The following is a 22,387-nucleotide window of genomic DNA, read 5'->3' as shown; positions in this document are numbered from 1 at the left end:
AAATCTTCATTTTTGGGGGGAAGCTGCTAGAAAGAACAATTGAATTTCTGAATAAATAAAAGATGAAAAAAATAGACATCTTGTTTTTAGTTTTTAATCTGTCTTTTCTGTTGGTAGTGCTGCTGATAGGAGGAGGAGGGTACTGGCTTCGATACAATCCCACCAGCAGTCATGGCTACCGAGCATCTTATAAACAGTCTCATAGCATCAGTTAAAATTAAACACACTGGTCTCTGTTTTTTCCCCAAAGCTACTTATACATGTCTGCCGGATTCTGTGTAAAGAAAAATGTTTCTTTTTTTATTTAGCCAGAAAGTCTCCTGAGATGCATTACTTTTTACAAGTGAAACGCAGCCAAAATAGCAGCATTTAGATATATTAACATGAACAGAAATTATTTAAGAGCTATAAAAAGAGAGTGGGACTGTTTAAAGCTGTAACAGTTTTAATGTTTTGAATGTGACGTGGTTTTAAGTAAGTGTTTCCATATAAAGTTTATCTTGTAAATAATTCTGAACCCGTGTGCAGAGTTTAATGCAGTTTAATGTTCAGAACTGACTTTGAAATTATCCATCTCATAACTGTAGATTATACATAGGTGAATAGGAATAAGTCCATCTGATTCATACAGTAATGAGAGATTATCAAATGTTTCTACCTGCCCTTCCAGTCCTACATTACACCGCACTGACTGACTCTGATATTTTAATCCTGGTCCCTTTGAAAATGTAATTGAATGATAAGAATCAGGACTGTCCTTTACAGAAGGGTGTCTAGTATGTGTAATTCATCGTTTGTTAGATGTTGCAAGCAAGTTTTGGTGTAACCCCTCTGTCTGTTTGGCCCTCAGGTCAATGTGGTTACTAAAGCGGCTCTCTGGGGTAGCTGTCAGTCGTCGTGGATTCCTGAGGCTCGTCTCTATAGCAACCCGTTCCTCCTGCTGAACACTGCTGCCAACTCGCCCTCTCTGCCACACGACGAGTCTCTCCTCATCCCCCTGCCCAATCGCCGGCCCCGAACAGCGTTGGAATGGACACCGAGTCGACCCACTCTGGCTACTCCTATCACTCCAGCCGCTCTGGGAGGTCAAACCGACATGGGTATGTTTCCTGTCTCCATCTGACAGCCTGCTTCTCCACTCAGTCTGTCTCTGCTTAACCCTCACTATGGCATGAAACAGCTTCTAGAATATCACATCGCTGTTTCTCACACCTCGGCCCTTGTTATGGTGTTTTCTTTTCTGACCGGAATCTTTGTTGTTGCCAAATAAACGAGACGGGAGACTAGTGAGAGATTGAGACGGACAGAGCTTGTGGATTAGGGTCGTCACAGCTGAGTGGCTCTAACCTATTTCAGCGATTGACCCAGTGTACTCTGCAGTGGAGAGATTCATTTGATGCCTGTCCTGTCCGTTTCTGATTCCTGTGATTGTCTGCTGGAGTATTAAGCACCTCTACCCCCCATCTCTATCCACCAGCTTTTCACCACATAGGACTGTAACTGACAGTTGTTTTCGTTTTTGATTGAGCTTTTGTTATTCAGTTGGCCTGTAAAGTGCCAGAAATTGAGTGATCTGTCCAACAAACAGTCCAAAACGCCCAAATATTAAATTTATCATCAAAAGTAGCAATTTTTAAAAACCTTTTAGAAGCAGATTTTGATCAACAATAAAATAAATACAAGGATTTTTGACGTTTAATTTTGTGATAATCAATTAATCAACTTAATGTTTCTGCACCTGTTTTGTGTATGTATTTTTGTAGGTGTAGTCATAAACAGGCCAGATAATTTGCTGTTGTACATAAGACAGAGACCATACCTGAAATGGTTAGTCAATTTAGATTTTTTTTTTGTTTTTTTTTAGCTTTTGGATGGAGAGAAAGTGTATGGAGAAATACTTTGATAGTTTATTTATTTTTTCCATTCATTTGCTGGTTTTGGCATTTTCAATTTTATTCCCATTTTTCTGTGGCATATAGGACTGTAACACACAGTTGTTTTCATTTTTGCTTGAGTTTTTGTTATTTAGTTGTCCTAGAAAATGCCAGAAATTGATTGATCTGTCCAAAAAGCAGTCCAAAACGCCAAAAATATGCAGTTTATCATCACAAAGTAGCATTTTTTTTTTTTTTTTTACATTTTAGAAGCAGATTTTGATGGCGTTTTTGCATGAAGCTATTAATCAACAATAAATTAAATACCAGGATCTTTGACTAGTTAAATTTTCTGATAATCAGTTAATCAACTTAATGTTTCTGCTCTTGTTTTGTGGGAATAGTCAGAACCAGGCCAGATAATTTGCTATAGACCAGACCTGAAATGGTTAATTGATTTAGATTTCTTTGCTTTTGGATGGAGAGAAAGAGTGTGAAGAAATACTTGGATAGTTGATTTATTTTTTCCATTCATTTGCTGGTTTTGGCATTTCAAACTTTCTTCCCCAATTTTCTGTGGCATATATGAGTCCAATAAGTGTTTAAACCAGTTCTTTCCTCAGTTGTTTTTGGTTCAACAAAACTTGGACTCCAGGAAACTGTTTTCCTGGCTGTGACATTTTATGGACGAAACATTGAAGCAAATGATCTCCACATTCATCAGAGGTCAGCCTATTAATGTTTATGGGACAATATTCCTGTTCTTCCATTCTCCAGAGATCGAAATCGTGAGCGACACAAAGCCAGCAGCAGCAAAGACAGCAGCCGCTCTGAGAGATCCGTCGTCATCAACCCTCCCGACACGCCGTCCCAGGATTCCCCTGTTCACAACGGAGAGCCGCTGCCTGGGGAACCCACACCAGCACTGGATCATGGAGATGAAGCCCAGGTATCTGTTGCTGTTGAACACCATCAACGCATAGATTTGAGCAACTCAATACCATAAGCTGACTAAAAACAGGACACTGAGGAGGAGAGTTGGTTGTTTTTGCAGAGAAGCGCACTGTCGCCACAGTAATTGCATTCCTTTAGAATAAAGCAAGACCCAGTAATCCATGTATGAACTTTCTATCGTGACCTTATAAACTCGTCCTCATACAGCTGGCTGCGCGAGACTGACACAAAATAACAATGGCGACAAGGGATCAAATAGGTCAGGGGATTAGCATCCCTCTTGCAGGGCTGGACGGATTTGTACGGACAGCGCTGTGCTACAGTCTATATGTGTGTGTGTGTTGTGTGTATGTGTGTGATACTGGGTATAACTGTCATGCCTGATGGCTTTGAAAGCAAAGCAAATTGGTAGCAGTCATTCCATAAAGCTGATTTTGCTGAGCTCTGCAGGCGAAATTGGTTTTAAGTAGATACAGATGAGCTAAATGCTGTGATAATGCAGCTGAAGGACAGAGTGGTTGTTTCACTAAGTCAGCGATTCACGGATTAAGGATGCAGTCAAGTACTGTGATCATTGTTTAACGTAGTGGATCAATATTTATACTTTTACTCTGCTCCCATATCTGCCTGTATGAAGTTGGAGCCAGCAGCTGCTCTGCTCATATTAGCACAAAAACTGGAAACAGGCTCTTTTCCGGAGCAGTGACTTCCTTTAGTTTCCTCATCGGTGTGAAATGCTAGGCACAAACCCCTCGTTAAATGGCAACTTTTTGTTTTTACATGTGACAGTTTATGTTGGACTTGATGGTTGGAAAATTGTTTTATCTTCAATAAGCTTATTTCCGTATATGTCATAGTTTCCTTTCAACTGCAATAAAAGTTAAAGCCAGCTAAAGGAGGAGGCAAAGACAAAAAGAGTAGAGTGAAAAAGAGATTTTTCTCTAAAGAGAAGATGTAGATATTCCTCTTTATAAAGAACTCTGCCTTGGGCTGCCTCCACAGTGTCTCTGACCTACTTGATCTATTATGAAAAGAGAGCATTTCCTCGTTGTGTGTTTGCATGTTTAAACGGAAGTGCAGAAAAGCTGAATTTTTGTCATGCGAGCTGCCTCTAAACACTGCACTTACCCAACTAATAACATTATTTAATGTAATTAGGAAATAACCATGTCTCCAGCCAGACTTTCTGACTATTTCTGAGGAGTCTGACCTATTTTGCCCTCTCCGCTCAGCATCCCCTTCTGGCAGGGAAGACACATTCCACACTGGCATGTGATTGTCAGCTTGTAGCTTGTGTCCATTGTCGGCGGTGTAAGGTAATCTGCCATTGTGCTGCGCTTGGCCTCCAGGGCAAAAGTGTCCAAATGGTGAAGCACCACCACCATCACCAAGATCCACCCCAGACAGCCGGTGCTTTTTTTGGAGCAGCTTTGTTAGATGGCCGAGCCGCTGCAACGCCAGCAAGTCACCAGTGCAGAGAGACGTTCTCACAGACTGAGATTAGCCTTAGCAACCAGCCAAACGCCACTTTGAGGAAAGCTGATATGAATAATCCTCCATGTTTATACGCATGCCTATGACATAAGGATACGGTCTTGGAGTGCAGCTTCAGTGTGTATATGTGTGTGTGTGTGTGTGTGTTATAGACAGAGCGCCAAATGTGTTACTGAGACTGTCCATGCTGCTTTGTGAGACATTGTGACTTGGTGCCAGGAGGGAGCAGCTTCGGTTTCATCAGTGTTAGCTCTAGATGCACCAAAACGTATGGCAGGGTTGTTTTTTAAGCATTTCACAATTTGCTTCCCTTCCCATTAGATGAACGCACAAACCTACTGAGCCACCGCACCGACTAATTTGATGTCAAAAACAACCCCCTCAATGAAAAGGAATGTAGTGAACCTGCCAAGCAATTTAAATGTTTTTTCCTCTGGAGTCTCATGACTAATTTTAACACACACACACACACACACAATATGACACCAATAACCTCTCCAACACAAATAACCAACAAGTAAAATGTCATTTTAACCTCCACCCAGGCCAGTGGGGCTGAGCTATTGTGTTTTATAGTTGGCAGACTCTGCTTGGTGGTGGTGGTGGTGGAACAGGCTTCGTCATAATCCATATTCACCCGCTGCCAGATGAAAAGGCTGCCAAGCAAGCAGGCTGTAGTCGTGTCTAGTCTCTCTCTTGCTTTCCCGTAACCCCTTCTTGGTTTCATTCTCTTTCTTTACTTTCTCCTCCTTTCATTGTCAAAGCGATCAAATCTGATTATTGTAACATTAATCCTCAGGATTCATCCACTGAGAACAAAAGGCAGTTTTTCACAGTGTATTAGCTCGGTCAATGTTACACAGTTTTCTCCTGCTAAATGAGACATTAGCATGAAAGCTTGTCTGTATTAACACCTTGGCAGTGGGACTGTTTGGGAGAATGAAATGTTCCAATTGTGTATCCCAAACAGAAGCTGGTATAAAATATAAACAGTGATTGTGCATATGTTTAAGGGTCAATATATAATTGAGGGACTTTTGAAGTCTATTGGACATATCTTGCATACATTTTTGTTAAAAGTAAAAAAAAAAAAAAAAAAAAGTCTTTTATGTTCATTATGATCATGTCTTTACAAATTCCATAATTATATATTATGGAAACAATCACTTATTAATAAAAAATGACTGGATATCACTAAAATTGCAACTAAATAACCGGCCGAATTTAATAACCACCTTCTAATTGGCTAAACAGTAATAAAATTAGCTTATTCAAAAATAGTTTTGATTGCGTTCATTTTATTAAGTTGAGATAATCATGACAGATATTTCTTTTTAGGCAATATAGCAAATTATAGAATAAATTATTAAGACTGACAAGACTCCAAGGCTTTCTGAGTTATTTAATATAAAGTAGTGTGTGAGTCAAGTGTGAATTTATGGCATGTCAACAGGTTTACTACAATATTTTTATAAATAACTTTCAATTTCAATTTTACTCCATTGTATATGCAATATTTAGAAGAATCTTTCTGTAAAAATGCCATGTGGTGTTTGGTTATAGGCGGCCATGTTGATTTATAGACCTGAAAACAGCAAAAATGTCAACTATAATACCTGTCAACTATGTTACAAAAAAGTCCCGCAATTATATATTGATCCTTAATTAACATAAAACAATGTAGGTGTTTAGGACTAAGACAGACCAACATGTAGAAAGATCCATGTCTAGCTGCAAGCACACGAAAACTCCCAAACAATAGAACAATAAAATCAAGTGAATCTCTTCAAACAACAAAGCCTGTGAGCCAACATCTGGTGAGGAGGGGCGCCGACAGTCTGGCTTCTCTGTAGAGTCTGAGATGGTTGAACCAGTGAAGTGTCCCCTCCTCTTCTCTGTGATCACAAAGTGTTTTAAAGGAAAAAATTGACATTTTGAGAAATATGCTCTGTTGCTTCCTTGCCAAGAGCGAGATGAAACAGTTGATGCCAGTCTGGTCTGTTCTGGCTCCGTTTAGTCAAAAGGAGTCACTTCACCCAGCCAAGAAAAACGTCCTACGCAAAGCCCCATTCAAAAACAAATGGTCACTTTTAAGCTTTTTTTCATTCCTTTCCTCACCCCAAGTTATTTATTTACTTATTCTTGAATTTCCCTCGGGATTGATAAAGATCTATCCATCCATCCATCGTTAAACTGTGATCCTGAAGCTACAATCATGCTGCAGCAAAAGTGGCACAAATTCAGATTTTTTTTTTTTTTTTTGCTCATATGTGACTCCGATCTGTGAGCATCACAAATTTCCTCTTTGAAATTCTGATTTTTGCCACTTCCGTATGTGGTTGTAAATCAGATACAGATTTTTTTTTCTGAGCAGTCAGTATTCATGAGACTTTCACTTCCCTTTAGATTGATATTCATCTCAGTTCTGCAACTGTGACTATAAACCTGGAACACAGCTGCGATAAAGGTAGTCTGTGGAGCGACAGTAAGGTGTGAGACTTCAAAAGTGTTTTGGTGACAGTTCTTGTGAATTTACTGGCTTCCTCTGCATACCATCTTCAGAATAGAGCCTTAAACGCTGACTTCAGTGGACTTCTGCATGCTGCATGTGACATATTGTTCTTTTGAGGTCAGATCAGGACTGTATACACTAAGGCCAAGGCCGACAAAAAAAAAAACAGCAAAGCATGGAATTCAAGTGTAATCATGGCTCAAAAATGCTGCTGTTTTATCAGCCCAATAATGCTTCTGCTATACCGAGACATCAGTCCAATCACTAGCCTGTAGTTGTAAAGTTATTTAAAGAAATGATCACTGAGTGTTAGTCATTTTAAACTACTTACAGTTGCTTAATTTTACTGGCAAGCACAGCCTGTGTTTTAACAGGTTTCTATTATATTTTCCGAGAGCTGCATTTCATCATTTTCATGCTAAAAAGCAAAAATGGCATTTATTCAGATTTTCAGTGAGAAAATCATCAGTGCAGTGTGAACAGAAAGCAGAAATTGAGAGAAAAGAAGGCCTTTTTCAGCTACTATTCAGCATCTGTGTTCAAGTAACAGGATGCCATTTTAACATTCCCATTTGTAGTGAAATCGACTGTTCACAGCTCCTGTTATCAGGTTGGGACCCTGGTAAGTGGGGGTTGGCTTAAGACAGGAATGGAGAAAGAGAGGAGGGATGTGAGGTGAATAAAAATGAGACCGGACTGTAAATGGAGCCGGCGTTACAGTAGATAGCTGACCTCTCGCTTCACACATTAGTCTGGTAGTCACATGCCCAGGATGAAATACTCCTGCACCCCCTCACCCTTCTCCCTCTCTATTCATCTGCTGCTGTATTACACTTTAGCCGCTGCCATCCCCCTCTCTGGCTTTCCTTCCATCTCCTCCTTTCATGCTCATTCATCTTCTGGCTCCTGTTGGCATCCCCTCCTCCAGCACGGTTGAGTTAATTGGCTGTGAACCGTAATGGAGGGCAGACTTCATATGTCTGGTGTTCTCTCCTGATTGGAAATACGCAATGTTGATTTCATTTTTCATACTCTGCAAATGGCAGTAGGGGTTTGCTTAATTTGTAAAAGCTTATTTTTAGCTTCTTAATAGCCCAAATGACCTTGTTTGCAGTGTAAAAAACACACTCTAGACAGGTGAGAAGCGATGTGACCGTCCTGTGTCTGTGTTCCTTGCAGCCTGTCTGGTTTCACAGCAGCTTCGTTCGGCACATATGGCTCGAGTTTGGGGCTTTACGTACTGTTTGATGTGCTTAGGTGTATGTGTGTGCACATGTGTGCGAAGGCTTATCGGTTCAGCTTGTCATTTTTCCAGCTCTCATCCGTCTCTCTGCAGCTGCCGCTCCTGTGATTGGTTGCAGTCGGTACATCGCAGTGACACTCTGGGGGACAATGAATGGCTAATTACACGAATTAATGACAGGCACACAAAAAAATAAATGCCTCTTTAGAGCAGACTTGTCACTAATTTATTCTTCCTGTGTGTCTTTGTTGGAAAGATTTATGCTTAAAATGACCTCGACAGTGAGGAAGAAAAAAACACTGACTTTAATTTGCAATGATGGGCATGGAAAACTGCTTTTGTTGTTGGGAGTCTGTGTTTGTGTGTGTGTTCCGTCTTATGTTGCTGTGTGCATCTTTCTGCCAACGTGAACCTTACCGCACATCCTGTCCTGTCATATTATATTACTTCAGCCGGACTTTAAAGGCTCGCCATAATGAGGCAAAACTCCAGGAAAATCAAACATCGTAGCATCAAGGATGTGCCGTGTGCATGGAGCATAAAATCCTCATGCAAAGAAGGGAGTAAAATAGGACAATGGCAGGAATGTTGTCTGTCTGATTCAGGTTTATGTGTATTGATTCGCCAGTTTCTTGTGAATTTCACGCAGCTATTTGTTATTTTAAAGAGGTCTTCGCAGAGGTTTTGCTTTTACCCAAAGCAGTAACATCGACCAGAATTGTGTTCAAGGTGCTCACAGTATATAAAAAATAACAAAATTAAAGCTGCACCAAAAAATATTGTGTTTTCAGCAATGCATCAAAAGACTATGTCAAATGTATCAGTCAAAGTGGGGAAGGCACAGAAAAGTTGCCTTTAAGCGTCTTTCGGCTCATTGTTTTGATTTTCTGGACCATAAATTCTGTTATTTTCAATTCTCTGTTCTTTTCATTTTAAGGCAGAAACAAGTATTTGTTTTCAGCAAAGAAAAAGGCTCTCATAAGCCCACCGTATCTACCAAGCTTCAAAAGACATACAGTTTGTCTTGTTTTGTGTTGAATCATGTCAGTTTAGCTTTTTAAATTTAGGTAAACTGGCCCTTTAAGTGCCAACATTGACAATCAAGCACATCCATAGCAACTGGGCTGCACCTATATTGCACTTTTCTACCTTAGTGTCATTCAAAGTGCTTTTTTGGTGGCTTGAAACACACCTTTCATTCATCTTACCTCCTGTTCCTCTTCAGGATGACAACTGGGGAGAAACCACCACCGCTGTGACAGGCACCTCAGAGCTCAGTATTTCCCAGGAAGAGGTGGTCGGCCTGGGGAAGGAGATCCAGGACCGAACCCAAGGCTTCCGCCGCTATCTTCCCCTGGCTGTGGGCTCGTGTGTGGGGCTGCTGGTTCTGGCCACGCCGCTGGTCTTCCTGCTCCTTCCAGCAGTGATGTGGCCCGACAGACTGCAGACTTGTGGCGCAGCCTGCGAGGGCCTCTTCCTCTCCATTTCCTTCAAGCTCCTCATTCTCCTGGTGGCTGTGTGGGCCTTGTTCCTGCGGCCGGGCCGGGCCTGCCTGCCCAGAGTGTGTGTGTATCGTGCCTTCCTCACCACACTCACACTCCTGCTCACCATGTCTTATTGGCTCTTCTATGGGGTCCGGATCCTTGACGCAGAGGTGGGTTTGACAGTACGCTGTGAGAACATTTAACCCTCTGAACCCCAGGCAGATTCTGGGCATTTTTGATTCACTGTGGGGTCTTTTTTCAGTCCTGCACCTCTGTGGAAACAGCACGACCATGACTAGAAGGAGAGAGTACTCGAAAACGTCTTTTGAGCAGAATAACAAATGTATAATGCTAAAATCATAGAAAATATAAGTCTACAATCAACATGTACAGCATTTGTCCAAGAGCTACCTATTTACTACCTATCTTTTTACTTTGTTGTACTATTCTCAGTTCTTATTCTTGAAGTCTCATTCTTAAACACAGCCTGCAGTTCAGCCCAGTTCACCCGACAAACGCTAAAACTTTTGTCACATAACTTTGTTGCAGTTGAGTCCCTTATGACTTCTTGCCTTAGAGCCATAGAATTTTTTTAGTCAAAGTATTTTAACATGTATAATGATTTATTTTGACTAAATTTTGCGATTTTAAGCTTAGATTTAGTTATGTTTTGGAACTACACATCACAGATGACCTGTGGAAAATTGAATATCTGACGATTCATTTGTTTTTGTTGTTTTCAGCTGTGATAGATGCTGCAGTTGTGGGGATTTCTTTAATGATATGACCACCAGCAAATTTTCGAGGTTCAGAGGGTTAAAACATTTTATATTGACTTTCAAAAAAACTGGCTTTCAAAATTTAAAAATATACTTTATACATTTTTTTAAACAAAGATGATGTTCAGTGATTCTAAAATAACAACAATGCTACTACTAAGAAAAACTATTAGAATCAATCATTTTCTTGGGCTGTTTATGATCATTTTTAAATATTATCTTTTGTGCCTAACAAATCGTGGCCCTTCAATATGGCTTAGCTTCAGAAAGCATAGCTTCAGTCTTTAATTCAGACTTTAAATCATGCACAAATACACATGCATAACAAAACCTTACTTTGTACAGATGAGTGTTTTTATGGTTTTAGATAGCTCTTTTAATGCGCTGTTTAGCTTGTTTTTAGAATGCTTGTACACATTTTCATCATTAATTTTATTCAAATGTTTTGCTTAATTCTGATTTTGTGACTTTTTTTTTTTTTTTTTTGCTATTTCTCGTGCTCTGTATTGCTGTCTGTTTTGCGCATGACTCCCAAGGTATTTCTCTCAGTGACTTTTTCCTGATTAGCTAAAGATTAGACTAAGGAAGAAGTTATCATCAACCAGCAGCTAATCTTTCACTGAGTCTGTGGTGGTCTTAATAGGATGAGGATTACCATGGTATCGTCCAGTTTGCTGTGTCCCTGGTGGACTCCCAGCTGTTTGTTCACTACCTGGCAGTGGTGCTGCTGGAGCTTCGCCACCTCCAGCCCTGCTACAGCGTTTGTGTTATCCGCTCCACGGACGGGGAGACTCGTCACTATAACATTGGACAGCTCAGGTACGTAGCTCTGACTATACTGTAAGAACCTTGGATATGATTCCCAATGAAACACAACACTTACATAAAATAGGTCTTTTACAGTTTTGCATGTGACCTTTCTGTACTGTACACAGTTACTGCATTCTGCTTGTTGTTGAAGTACATGTGCACTTGGAGTCTCGTGTCCGCAGGGAACAGTGGCACAGGCAGTAATTGAATTACTCAGCAGTGTCCTCGACCAGTAGGCTATTCTAGGACCTGGGGGGAGGGATGAGAAAGCACCGGACACAGGCCCTCATCACTGCTGTCTTACTATGATTCTGCTCCGGACAAGTGTATGGCTATGGCAGGAGTATGAGTGACAGATATTTAGCTAATTTGCGTGTGATGAGGCTCAAAACGTAATAGGTTTATAGTTGGTTATTCTTGATATGATTCAGAGTCAATCTGAAGGATGGTAATGAAGAAATGGACAAGAGGAAATGACCAATTCAGGATGGACACTGTAAAAAACTTCTGAATTCCATCTGAAAGGCATATTATCTTTAAAAAATATCCAGAATGACACAATTTATCAGAGCCAGACACAGTAAGAACAGAAAATATTGTTAGATATTGAATTTTCCAGTGTTCCTTAAATTGCTGATCTGTGACGTGGTTTGGTTGGGAAACTTAATCAAATCCAATCTTATTAAAATCGGCATAGTTCATGATAATCCCTTTGTTCTTCATGTCAGAAATAAGCAATTTGCGCCAATCTAATTCTGTGTAAAACAAAAGAATTCAGCATTCATCACCACAGCTGTCAAGCCAGAACTGACTCAGCTAAACTAAGATGAACTGCAGGCAATGTTTATACAGAGCAGACAGGAGAAACATATGAAACTGACTCAAGTTCAACTTTCATTTCGTTTTATTTTTTCTTACAACTCATAGTGTAATAACTGTGTCACACTGCACTAAAGACATTTTTAAATTTCCTCCCTTCTGGCCATGGCTGAACTCTTTCGATAGAGGTGAAGGACTTTATATTGCCATGAAAAATGAGTCCACGCTCAGAAAAACTACAGGAGCAAAAAAAAAAAAAAAGAACCTCAGAGAAACTGCTTAGAATTCCGAGGGTTAACAGCTTCAAATAACTTACAAGGGAGGTTCATCAATTTTGCACATCAAGGTCAGCTCATTGGTCTTGGGGAGTTCGGCTGCATATGTGATCAAAGATGTGTAAAGCCCTTAGTAGCTTCAGAAGAAGCTGTGCAAGAGTTCACACTGTAAATGGCCTGAAGTCAGGTCAGCTGAGTTCAGACTGGTGGTTCAAGACTGCAAATCTGAAAATGAAAAATATCTGGTGGGTGACGAGATTAAAAAGAAGAGAACTCACCAGATTTTCATAGCCCGCTCTAAAGTGTGTCCAAGATTTTCAGTTCAGGGCCATATTTGCTTGAATAACACACCACACTCTCCGGCTGAACTGTCAGTGGTGGAGGTGCATTGTGGGTGATGTAGATGCCAGGTTTTGACAAGGAAGAAGAATGCAGGGAGTAGAAAACATGGAATCAGATAATGTCTTTTTCATTCAGACAGACTGAGAGAAAGCGCAGCAGTACTCGTTAAATTTAATCACCTTCTACAGAGAAAATTAGTCTTTGCCTGAAAAAGCATCAGAATCAAAAGCTTTAAAAGTTAAAAGGTTACAGAATTTAAAGGCTGTACTGTAAAATTCTCATACTGTACAAGTCTTATTTAATGTAAATTGTATTCCTGTCTCTAATTTTTCTTCTTTTTGACTCTCACGCAGCATTCAAAAGGCGGCTCTGTCTATTTTGGAGTATTACTACAGAGATTTTCCACTCCATAACCCGTCCCTCCTCTCTGCTTCCAAGCACCGAGCTGCCAAACACCTGGCTGGGTTAAAGGTCTACAACGTAGATGGTTAGTCGCCTCATTCGTCCCAATAATTTCCTAATATTTCTGCCAATGTCCCTTTTGTTGTTACCTTTGGTTACTGGGTCTCGTGCTCATTCTGCTATCTTTGTGGTGATGTTCTCTTTCCCATCCCCATTTTCTTCCATGAGCAGCTTTTAAAAACAAACTGAGAACGTATCTTTTGGACAGTAAGTACAGATAAAAGTCATCGCCATCACTCTGCACATCACTTTATCACAGGAAGCGGCTAATTTCACGGTTAAACTCACTCCACTTTTACAGCACTCTGAAGCCTCCGTCTCTGACATAATGTATATACTGCATCTGCGACAAACACTGCCGTGAGATACACACTCAGACACACACATACTCCAACTGTGGCGCTACAGTGAGCTTCATACACTGCCTCCCCGCACCCACATACATCCTGTAATGCCACGTATTGCACTCTTTCCTGCAGTTAAAAGGGTTTTCCGCTCACCAACCATTAATCCCCCATCAGACGCACACCATTGTGGATTTGTGGATCTATAGTAAGGATGAAGTGTGGGATATGGTGTCCTCAAAGCACTATCCACGCACCCCCACCCCTCCTTCCCTATCAAAGTGCAACGCGAAGGCCTCTAGGGGGCCGTGGAATTTCAAGCCTTAAATAATTCATCAGAATAACGCTCATTTCTCACATGCTCCCACATCTTTCCTTCCTCCTGTCTCCAGCTCCGCTCGTTCTCTCTTTTTTTTCCCCATTCGTCAACCCCCACACACCCTTCTATCCTTCTCATTCAGTCGTTCCCAGTCACTCTGCACATGGCATGAATATGTAGGCCAGGAGGTAAAAAGAAGCTGGTGTTTACTCATATTTTCAATATTTATAATGCATCTTGTGCAAATGATCTGACTGCATTCTTTCCACAGCGCACACTGGGAGGATTTTTCATTCATATTTCAACTCTGCACCCAGTGTCTCTTTCTCACCTGCATGCTCATGTTTAAACACACATATTCAGATCAGATTATTAATGATTTATATCCGTACCTAACCTGCAGCATCTACTCTCTATAACCTCCCCCAAACTTTGCAGATCCTTATGAATATGGACTGAATTGTACTCCCCTACAATGCAGCCACAGGAACTCTAATGTGCTCCTGTGCAAGCTCCATTAGTTTTATGGGTTTGTCTCACAAACCAGTAAATTCACAGATCAGACACAACTGTGGCCTTTGATGTGTAAAATAATGAATATTTCATCCCCCCACCCCCCCACCCCCCACCCCCACCCCCACCCCCACACACACACACACACACACACACACACACACACACACACACACACACACACACACACACACACACACACACACACACACTAAAGGTTTCTGCATCAGAATGTCTGTGGAGAAATGTGGAGGCTTCCAGTGGAAATTACCTCTTTTCTCAGTGCTATAATTAAAATGTTCTGTGACTGGCAGGATGCCCCAGATAAGTAACAAAGATTAACATACATTGTCCTCAAATCACTCTCAGAAAGTCAGCGGAGGAAAAGATGGAAATAATTCTGACCAGAAAGGTTGATTCACGGCTGTTTTACACCTTCTGATAAGGTCTCCTTCAATGTGACTTTTTCCCTCCACGATCCAGATTGAGATGCAGCCCATTAATCACTAATGGGGGGAAACTGGCAGGTTGGGGGCTGCTTCGTCCAGCTCAGACTGACGTAACCAATTTACCTCTGTCCCCTTCTTCTGGTGCAGCCCCGGGGAACACAGCGGGGGCTCAGCCAAGTAATGGAAATCAGTCACGGGCCATGGTTACAGCTGCCGCCAAACGTAAGGACAGCGCCCACAATGAGCTGTACTATGAAGAGGCTGACTACGAGAGGAGAGTCCGCAAACGTAGAGCCAGGTGAGTCTCGGGAACAAATATTGGAGGCCGCATGCACAGTGAGACAATAGGGATGGACTGTGGGTAGATTAACAATCTGAAGCCAGAAGCCAGACATGCGCCTTATCGTGTAAATTTAGTGGTGAATTTACATTCTGGATCCAGTTTCTAAATAAGTGTAGGTAAAAGCCACAGGTCATGTAAAAGCCACAATGCCCGATCAAACCCAGTAACATTTCTGTAATAGCACAAATCTCACAAAAATGTTATCATCTTATTGCAAAAACTACAGAAACAACATGAAAGTTTAGTTTTGCTTCCAAAATATTGTAAGAAAAAAAAGAATTGTGAACACCCATTTTCAGTACGATTCTACACATCAGATATCTATGAAAAGAAATTTTTAAAAAAGTCATGCCCCACTGATAGGGAAATATGTAAATATCCTGTAAAACACGATTACAGGATATTTACAGCTTAATATGTTGTCATTCTGTAATTTTGCAGTAAAATTTACTGTCTAATAATGATATCATTTGTCTGAATTTATTCAAAGATTCACCAGTAATGTGTTCTTAAACCAGTGATGATTAATTAAGGTTTAAAATCCATCAGTGTTGCAGTAAGTGCATGAGTCAAGAGCGTTTTTATTATTCTCTCTGGTCCATGTTTGAATAAACCTATGGAATGTGAAGCATCTACATAACATACATCAGTGTCTAAATGACAAAACACCATTGCTTTAGCTGAAAGATACAGCAGCAGTATTATGTATTCAGTGTCTAAGAGGGGGAAAAAAACATTCAAAACTGATACATTAGCACATTGCTTGTTGGCTATTGATGAGTGAAAAATGTATAAAGCTAATGGTATGTTAATTTTCCTGTGTGTGTGTGTGTGTGTGTGTGTGTGTGTGTGTGTGTGTGTGTGTGTGTGTGTGTGTGTGTGTGTGTGTGTGTGTGTGTGTGTGTGTGTGTGTGTGTGTGTGTGTGTGTGTGTGTGTGTGTGTGTCAGGCTGGTAGTGGCTGTGGAGGAGGCCTTCACACATGTCCGACGCATGAAGAAAGAGGATGAGCGTGCAACACCCTCGGATATTATGGATGTACGCGAAGCGGCTCTGGCCATATTTCCCTCTATGGCTCGTGCCCTGCAGAAGTACCTCCGGACCACCAGGAGGCAACACTGCCACAGCATGGAGAGCATCCAGAAGCACCTGGCTTTCTGCCTCGTCAATAACATGAGCCCTAAGGTCAGCTCTGAGTACCTGTTGTCATATCTGATTTTCTAATTAGAAGGGATCAGTTAATATTTCAAGCCTCAGAAATGAGTGTTTATTAAACTTGGACTGTGTTTTGGTCATTCTGGGCATCGTTATAGAACCTAGAAATATTGCTACAACAAAGTACAACAGGTCAACAAAAATGATACAACAGATTTTTTGTATTTATGCCATTAATGGCAGTGGAGATAGAGTCAGTAAATGTGGGGAGAGAAACAGAACATGATGTAAAGATTGGAGCAGCTGAGAATCAAACTGTAGATGCTGCAGTTATGTAGTATAAATTTTAACCATTAGACCAATAAGCAACCCATCTGAAATACATTAAAACTGGGACTGTGACTCTCAAGAATCCTTTTTTCTGGAAATTGACCAGTCCAGGATATACGATGGATGGATGGATGGATGGATGGATGGATGGATGGATGGATGGATGGATGGATGGATGGATGTGATGTAATATCTACCTAAACTGTTTTATTAAAACCATGTGCATAAGTACAGCAAGTATGGTAGGTCAAACTGGAAAAGGGAATCAGTCTATGGTGGGTTTTTTTTGTTTTGTTTTATTTTGTTTTTACAGTAATTTACCTATTCACTTTGCTTTATGCTTTGAAATTATCTTTGGCTGACATGCTTACCACACTGGAGCCAATTTCCTGACACCAATTTGCTATTTTGATTTCATTTTAATTTAATTCCCATTTGCTGTATGCCATTTGCCGGCTCTCTTTCACATTATTTCTCAGCTGTCTCCATAATCTCTTTCAATAAAGACACAAAAATGTGTCAAAAAAATATGAAGAGAAAAAGAAAAAGAAGTTTTGTCTAACCTGGGGAAAAGAAGCTAAAATGTGAGAAAATTTAACATGCTGGGTTTTTAGCATAGATACTCACTCTGTGACATAAAGATCTCAACAATTAATACTGCAAAATGCTGTTATTGTAGTTAGGAATATTGTTGGTATTTATTGGTTATGAAAACCAGTAAAATAATGCCTGGATTTCGCATTTAACAACACAAATGATGACATCATCAAACTGTGACTGTGTGAAGCGTGTAAACAAACAGACTCATAGAGGGAGGGAGAGTGTGAGCTGTTGTTTGAGACAATTTTAAAAAAAGGCATTTTTTCCATAACTTAAATTGAAGTAGTTTTCTTATTTGGCACAGACAATGTTTACATTTGGAAAACTTTGTTGCATTTGAGAATGCATCCAATGGGGCATCACAATAAAATTAGGCATGATATGTTAATTCCACGACAGGAGATATGTGATCTTACCTAGAATTAATTAGCCCACATATATTGGTATCGGTTGATACTGGAATCGGAAATTGAGAGTTGAAAAATATCGTCATATCGGTTATTGGCAAAAAGCCGATATCGGACATCCCTAACAAAAAGTATGCAGATAAGACACACTTAGGTTATAATAACATTGAAATGTTGTTTTTATGTAGCCACAGGTTTTAAATCAACTTCTTAGTATTAATTTTAAATGATCTTTTCTGTGTCCAGGCTTTCCTCGAGGCCTACTTGGCCCCTGGTCCGACCCTGCAGTACGGCCCTGAGCGCTGGATGGCCGATCAGTGGACTTTGGTCAGCGAGGCTTCTGTTACCAGCGGCATCAAGGAGGGAACAGAGTTTCTGTTGAGGTGTCTTGACTTTAACTTAGCTGTCACCATCAAGGGCATCCCGTACATCCGTCTGACTGAGGAGTACATCGACCCCAAGTCGCACAAGTTTTTACTGCTGCTCCAATCAGAAACCTCAGTTTAACAGTGACACAGTGGACCAGCGCTGCTGCTCTGGACTTACAGAACTGTTATCCAACTGATTTTTTCAAAACTGACTTTTTGTACTGTTTTTTGTACTTATGTTTATGTAGTTTTTTTCACATAGAGTTATCCTTATGTCTGTTGTCTTTGTTCCGGGAGACTTACAAGCAGGATATAAGACAGAAATCAAGGGGAAACACGCCTGGATTTCTCTGTCCTGACGTTTGCAGAACACAGCTCGGTTACTCCTCTATGCACTACAGATGACCGTCACAAACTTTCATCTTCCTTCATTGCATGTGCCAGTGTGTGCCTGTGTAGGAGAGGTTGAGATTGTGTGGCTTTAGGATGCAAAATTTGGTGTGGTTTTTACTTGTAGTGCACACTTGGGTCAGTCTTAGCCTGTTTCCTCTTTCTCCCGAGTGTCACATTTGATATAAACAGAACCTGTTTCACCAGAACTCCTCTTTTTCAGTCTTAGCAGTTATTTAATTCATTCTGTGTCACAGATATCTGTACAGTATTTATATGTGAATATACTTTATCCCTACAAACTTTTTATACCAAAATCGTGCATTGCTTGAATGATTTTTTTTTTATCTTGCCTAAGATTTTTTACCTTGTCTATCTACGCTGTATTTGTTGAGATAACTGGACTGTAAATAGGTGAAGACGTATTTGTAAATGTCAGACAGGAGTCTCTTGGACTGAATGCCTACCACAGTGCAACGCAAGACGGACAGTCTAGCCAAAAGATTGTGAAGGAAAACATCTGACTACACGTGACATTTGTGTGTGCAATGGTCACTGAGCTTTTCCCTAGAATCCTAATGTTTTGAAAGCAATGAGCTTCACATGGTTGACTTTTTATATCTGATGTTAGGTTTTAATCAGTGCTGTTTAATTTCAGAACATTTTCCCCTGATTCCAATCAAGATGCTTTGTAAAAGTCTGGTCAGCCAAAGGACATATTCTGGTCAAACCACTGTCCTAATATTGAACAGGTTTCTCTTATGTCACCAGAACAGCTGTGATCCTTTGGGGAATGGACACAGAACCTCTGGGGGTGTCCTGTGCAGTCTGATGTTGGATCCTTTGGGTCCTATGGGTTACAAGGTGTGGCCTCTATTGATCTAGCTTGTTCCGGTACATCTCACGGATGCTTGATCGGACTGGAATCTGGAGTTTGGAGGCCATGTCAACACTTTGGGCTCTTGGTCGTGTTCCTTGAGCCGTTCCTGGGCAGTTTTTGCAGTGTGGTAACATCCTGACTTTAGGGAGTGCTGATGCTGGGAGGGTGTGTTTGGTGTGGAACAATATTTAGGTGGATGGTACATGTCAAAGTAACACACACATTTATACCAAGATCCAATATTTCCAAGCAAAACCCTGCATTGTAACGAGGCGATCAAGGTTACACACTTTACCTGTCAGTGGTTAGAATGTTGTAGCTCATCGGTGCATACTCCGTCATTTTGAACACAAAGCACAAACTTATATATTGTTTAAAACCGTATTTCAGGAGCAATTTGAAAAGTTTCTGATTCTCAGTTTTCTCCTGCTGACACATATTTGAACAAGAGTTGAAAAAAATGTGTGTAAATTAGCTCAACCCAATATCAGTATTTCTGCAGTCAGTATTGTGTTACACTACTGCCACCTACCTACCAGACCTGGAACACTATTCTGAGCATCAATCCAACATGTTAAGAACAGTTGATCTGTATTTTTTAAAGCTCTTTGTATTTATGAGACTTGTTGTGTCGTAAAATTCTATTTACAAGAGTGTTACTGTGCTCACAGACGGTGTAGTTTTGCTTAGGACTGTTTTGGAGTGTCGATGGTTGTAAATACCTTCTCTTCTTGACTACACATGTGCCTCAGTTATACATATTTAGGATATGCTCAGCATACATGTGCAGTTTTCGAGTATGTGTGTATATGTGTGCGTGAGAAACAGAGAAAGTAAAAGAGGAAAAAAGAAGAGAGCATAATGACAAAAAGAGATTGCTTTTTTTTTTTTTTTTTTTTTAAATGTCCAAATGTGATGCAGCTGACAAGTCATGAGTTTGAAGTTGTCCTCGTCTTCTTTTTATACAACTTAAAATGTAAAATCATAGCAGCGGTGTCAAAGTCACATTTGTAAAAAAAATAAATATTTGTACTGGCCTTTTCAGGGCATTTGATTATTATTGTATTTTCATGTGATGATGAGCGAGTGTGTCTGGTCAGTTTTAGAAGACTAGTCTGGTACTTCAGTAGCATTTTGAAAGTAGGTTCACTGTTCAAACTGCTAGTTTGCAGTAGCTTGGGGATGACTAGTAGATCTCAGATGGGGATACATGTAACGTCTAACTACACTTTGGCCTGTAGTTATATTGATTAAATATTACATTTTTTATTACATTTTTATTTTCTTTAACAGAAAACTGACTCCTCTGGGACTTTTTGTATGTTAAGAAGTAAGTATGGTAAATAACTATAATTAGCTTAACAGTGAAAAGAACATTAACATTTTTAGGTTTCGTTTACCAGTTTCCTCAAAGTGAACTGATTAGTTTTATGTGATTTCTCTGCTGTTGAGCTCAGGGCTTGTGCATAAGCAACATGACTCACATCTCTTACGCTTTTTTTTTTTTTTTTTTTTGAGAAAATGTGTTTTTCATGGGTTCTTGCCTTGCAGCTAGAAGACCCCCGGTTCGCATCCCAGCCTTTCCAGGGTCTTTCTGCATGGAGTTTGCATGTTCTCCCTGTGCCTGCGTGGGTTTTCTCCAGGTTCTCCAGCTTCCTCCCAAAGTCTAAAAACATGCTGAGGTTAATTGATAACTCTAAATTGTCTGTAGGTGTGAATGTGAGTGGGATTGTTTGTCTATCTGTGTGGATATACTGGTGACCTGTCCAGGTGTCCCCTGCCTTCACCCTAAGTCAGCTGGGATAGACTCCAGCCCCCGCGACCCTAATGAGGACTAAGCGGTGTATAGATAATAGATGGATGGATGTATTTTCCATGATCAGTAGTGTTTCTGCACTTTTGACCTTAAAAGAAGCATAGGTTGTCTTTACAAAATGATTAAGGCTAGATCTGTTTTTTTTTCTCTGTATCATTCAACTTGGAGCTTTCTCAGTTTGTGCAGAAAAATTTTCCCTAACTAACCATATCTGACAACAACAAATAATGATTTTACTGAGTCTAAGACAAGGCATTTTTTTACTATTACTTCCCAATATGATCAATATGGTTGCTTGTGGTACATTTTCAAAGAAGTAAACCCCTCGTGGTTGGTGTAAATGCATGTCTAAGATCTACTACCCAGTCAAAGGTCAAGTAACCTTTCCTGCCCCCTCATATCATTTTTTCCCTTTGTGTTCAGAGAGAATGGGAGCGAACAAGAAGTCACAGAAAAGAGGTTTGCTGTGTCTGTCCAGTGGGGTATGGACATTATCATCCCTCTGTGTCTGCCCAACTGATTCAGGTGAGAAATAAACCAGATGGAGAAAGAGGACAGTGAGAGATTAAGAAAGACATTAATATTTCCTGTATTGAAACAGGAAATTAATCAGGTGGTTTTACAACTTCAAAGCTACAACCCTTCAGGCCGAAAATGTACTTTTTCTAGGTAAATCAAACATTCCAGCTAAAGTTATATTACCTGGAAAAGGACGTGGTGTAAAAGCAAATTGAAAGTGAAAAACGTATTTACCACCCGGTTTGGTTTCCTGAAACTAAGGGCAATGAGTCTTAACTCGTGCAATTGAAGTGACAGTACATTAAAGAAATTCTACTTCTGAAAGTGATTCTCAGAGGAAGAGAAAATGCTCAGATACTTTGGTAAAATTACAAATACAGAAATGACAATATACCCAATTGCAAGTTGAAGTTTTAAATGAAATATCTCATTTTTAGCACTGAGGTATCAGCAAACTGTTCCTACAATATGTGACAGAGGAGTTGTAAGATGAAAACAGAAAAACAATATACATAGTTTGATGTTTTGTATGATCTTCTAAGAATAACACACCTGTTTTTTTGTATGGGCTCACATATCCAAAAGGTTGGAAACGACAACTGTAGTATGAAATGCCTATATGTTGTTGTTTCTTAATGTAAAATCTTAATCTGATAAGTGAATATTAAATATATGTAGTGGAGTCTAAACAAAAAAAAAACATTTTCATCTGAAATTTAAAGGCTATAATGTCACATTAATACAGTTCAAGACAGTGTTTAATTTCCTCTACCGGTGTTGTTTATGATGATCAGGCTTTGATCTCCTTGCAGTTCCATATCTGAATAAAATAAGAAGTGTTTCTATGGAGGATTGAGGCTTTTACAGCTTTCTGCATGAAAATAAGAAATTTATTTGATGACACGATG

The 22,387-nt window shown here is 40.1% G+C and overlaps 1 protein-coding gene across 1 annotated transcript; it reads left to right on the top strand.

Moving 5' to 3' along the window:
* Positions 1–892: 892 nt before the first annotated feature.
* LOC111578951 (vang-like protein 1) lies at positions 893–20,181 on the top strand. Its single transcript, XM_023285962.3, has 8 exons — positions 893–1,100; positions 2,652–2,823; positions 9,303–9,731; positions 10,984–11,159; positions 12,940–13,073; positions 14,821–14,971; positions 15,965–16,199; positions 17,753–20,181. The coding sequence occupies exons 1-8, from the start codon at positions 1,030–1,032 to the stop codon at positions 18,011–18,013; spliced, it is 1,629 nt and encodes a 542-aa protein (XP_023141730.2). The 5' UTR covers positions 893–1,029; the 3' UTR covers positions 18,014–20,181.
* The last annotated feature ends 2,206 nt before the right edge of the window (positions 20,182–22,387 follow it).

Source organism: Amphiprion ocellaris, chromosome 11 (assembly GCF_022539595.1).
Source record: "Amphiprion ocellaris isolate individual 3 ecotype Okinawa chromosome 11, ASM2253959v1, whole genome shotgun sequence".
Taxonomy (NCBI): Eukaryota; Metazoa; Chordata; class Actinopteri; family Pomacentridae; genus Amphiprion; species Amphiprion ocellaris.
The sequence above is the reverse complement of the archived record's forward strand: the minus strand, read 5'-3'. Positions and strand labels throughout refer to the sequence as shown.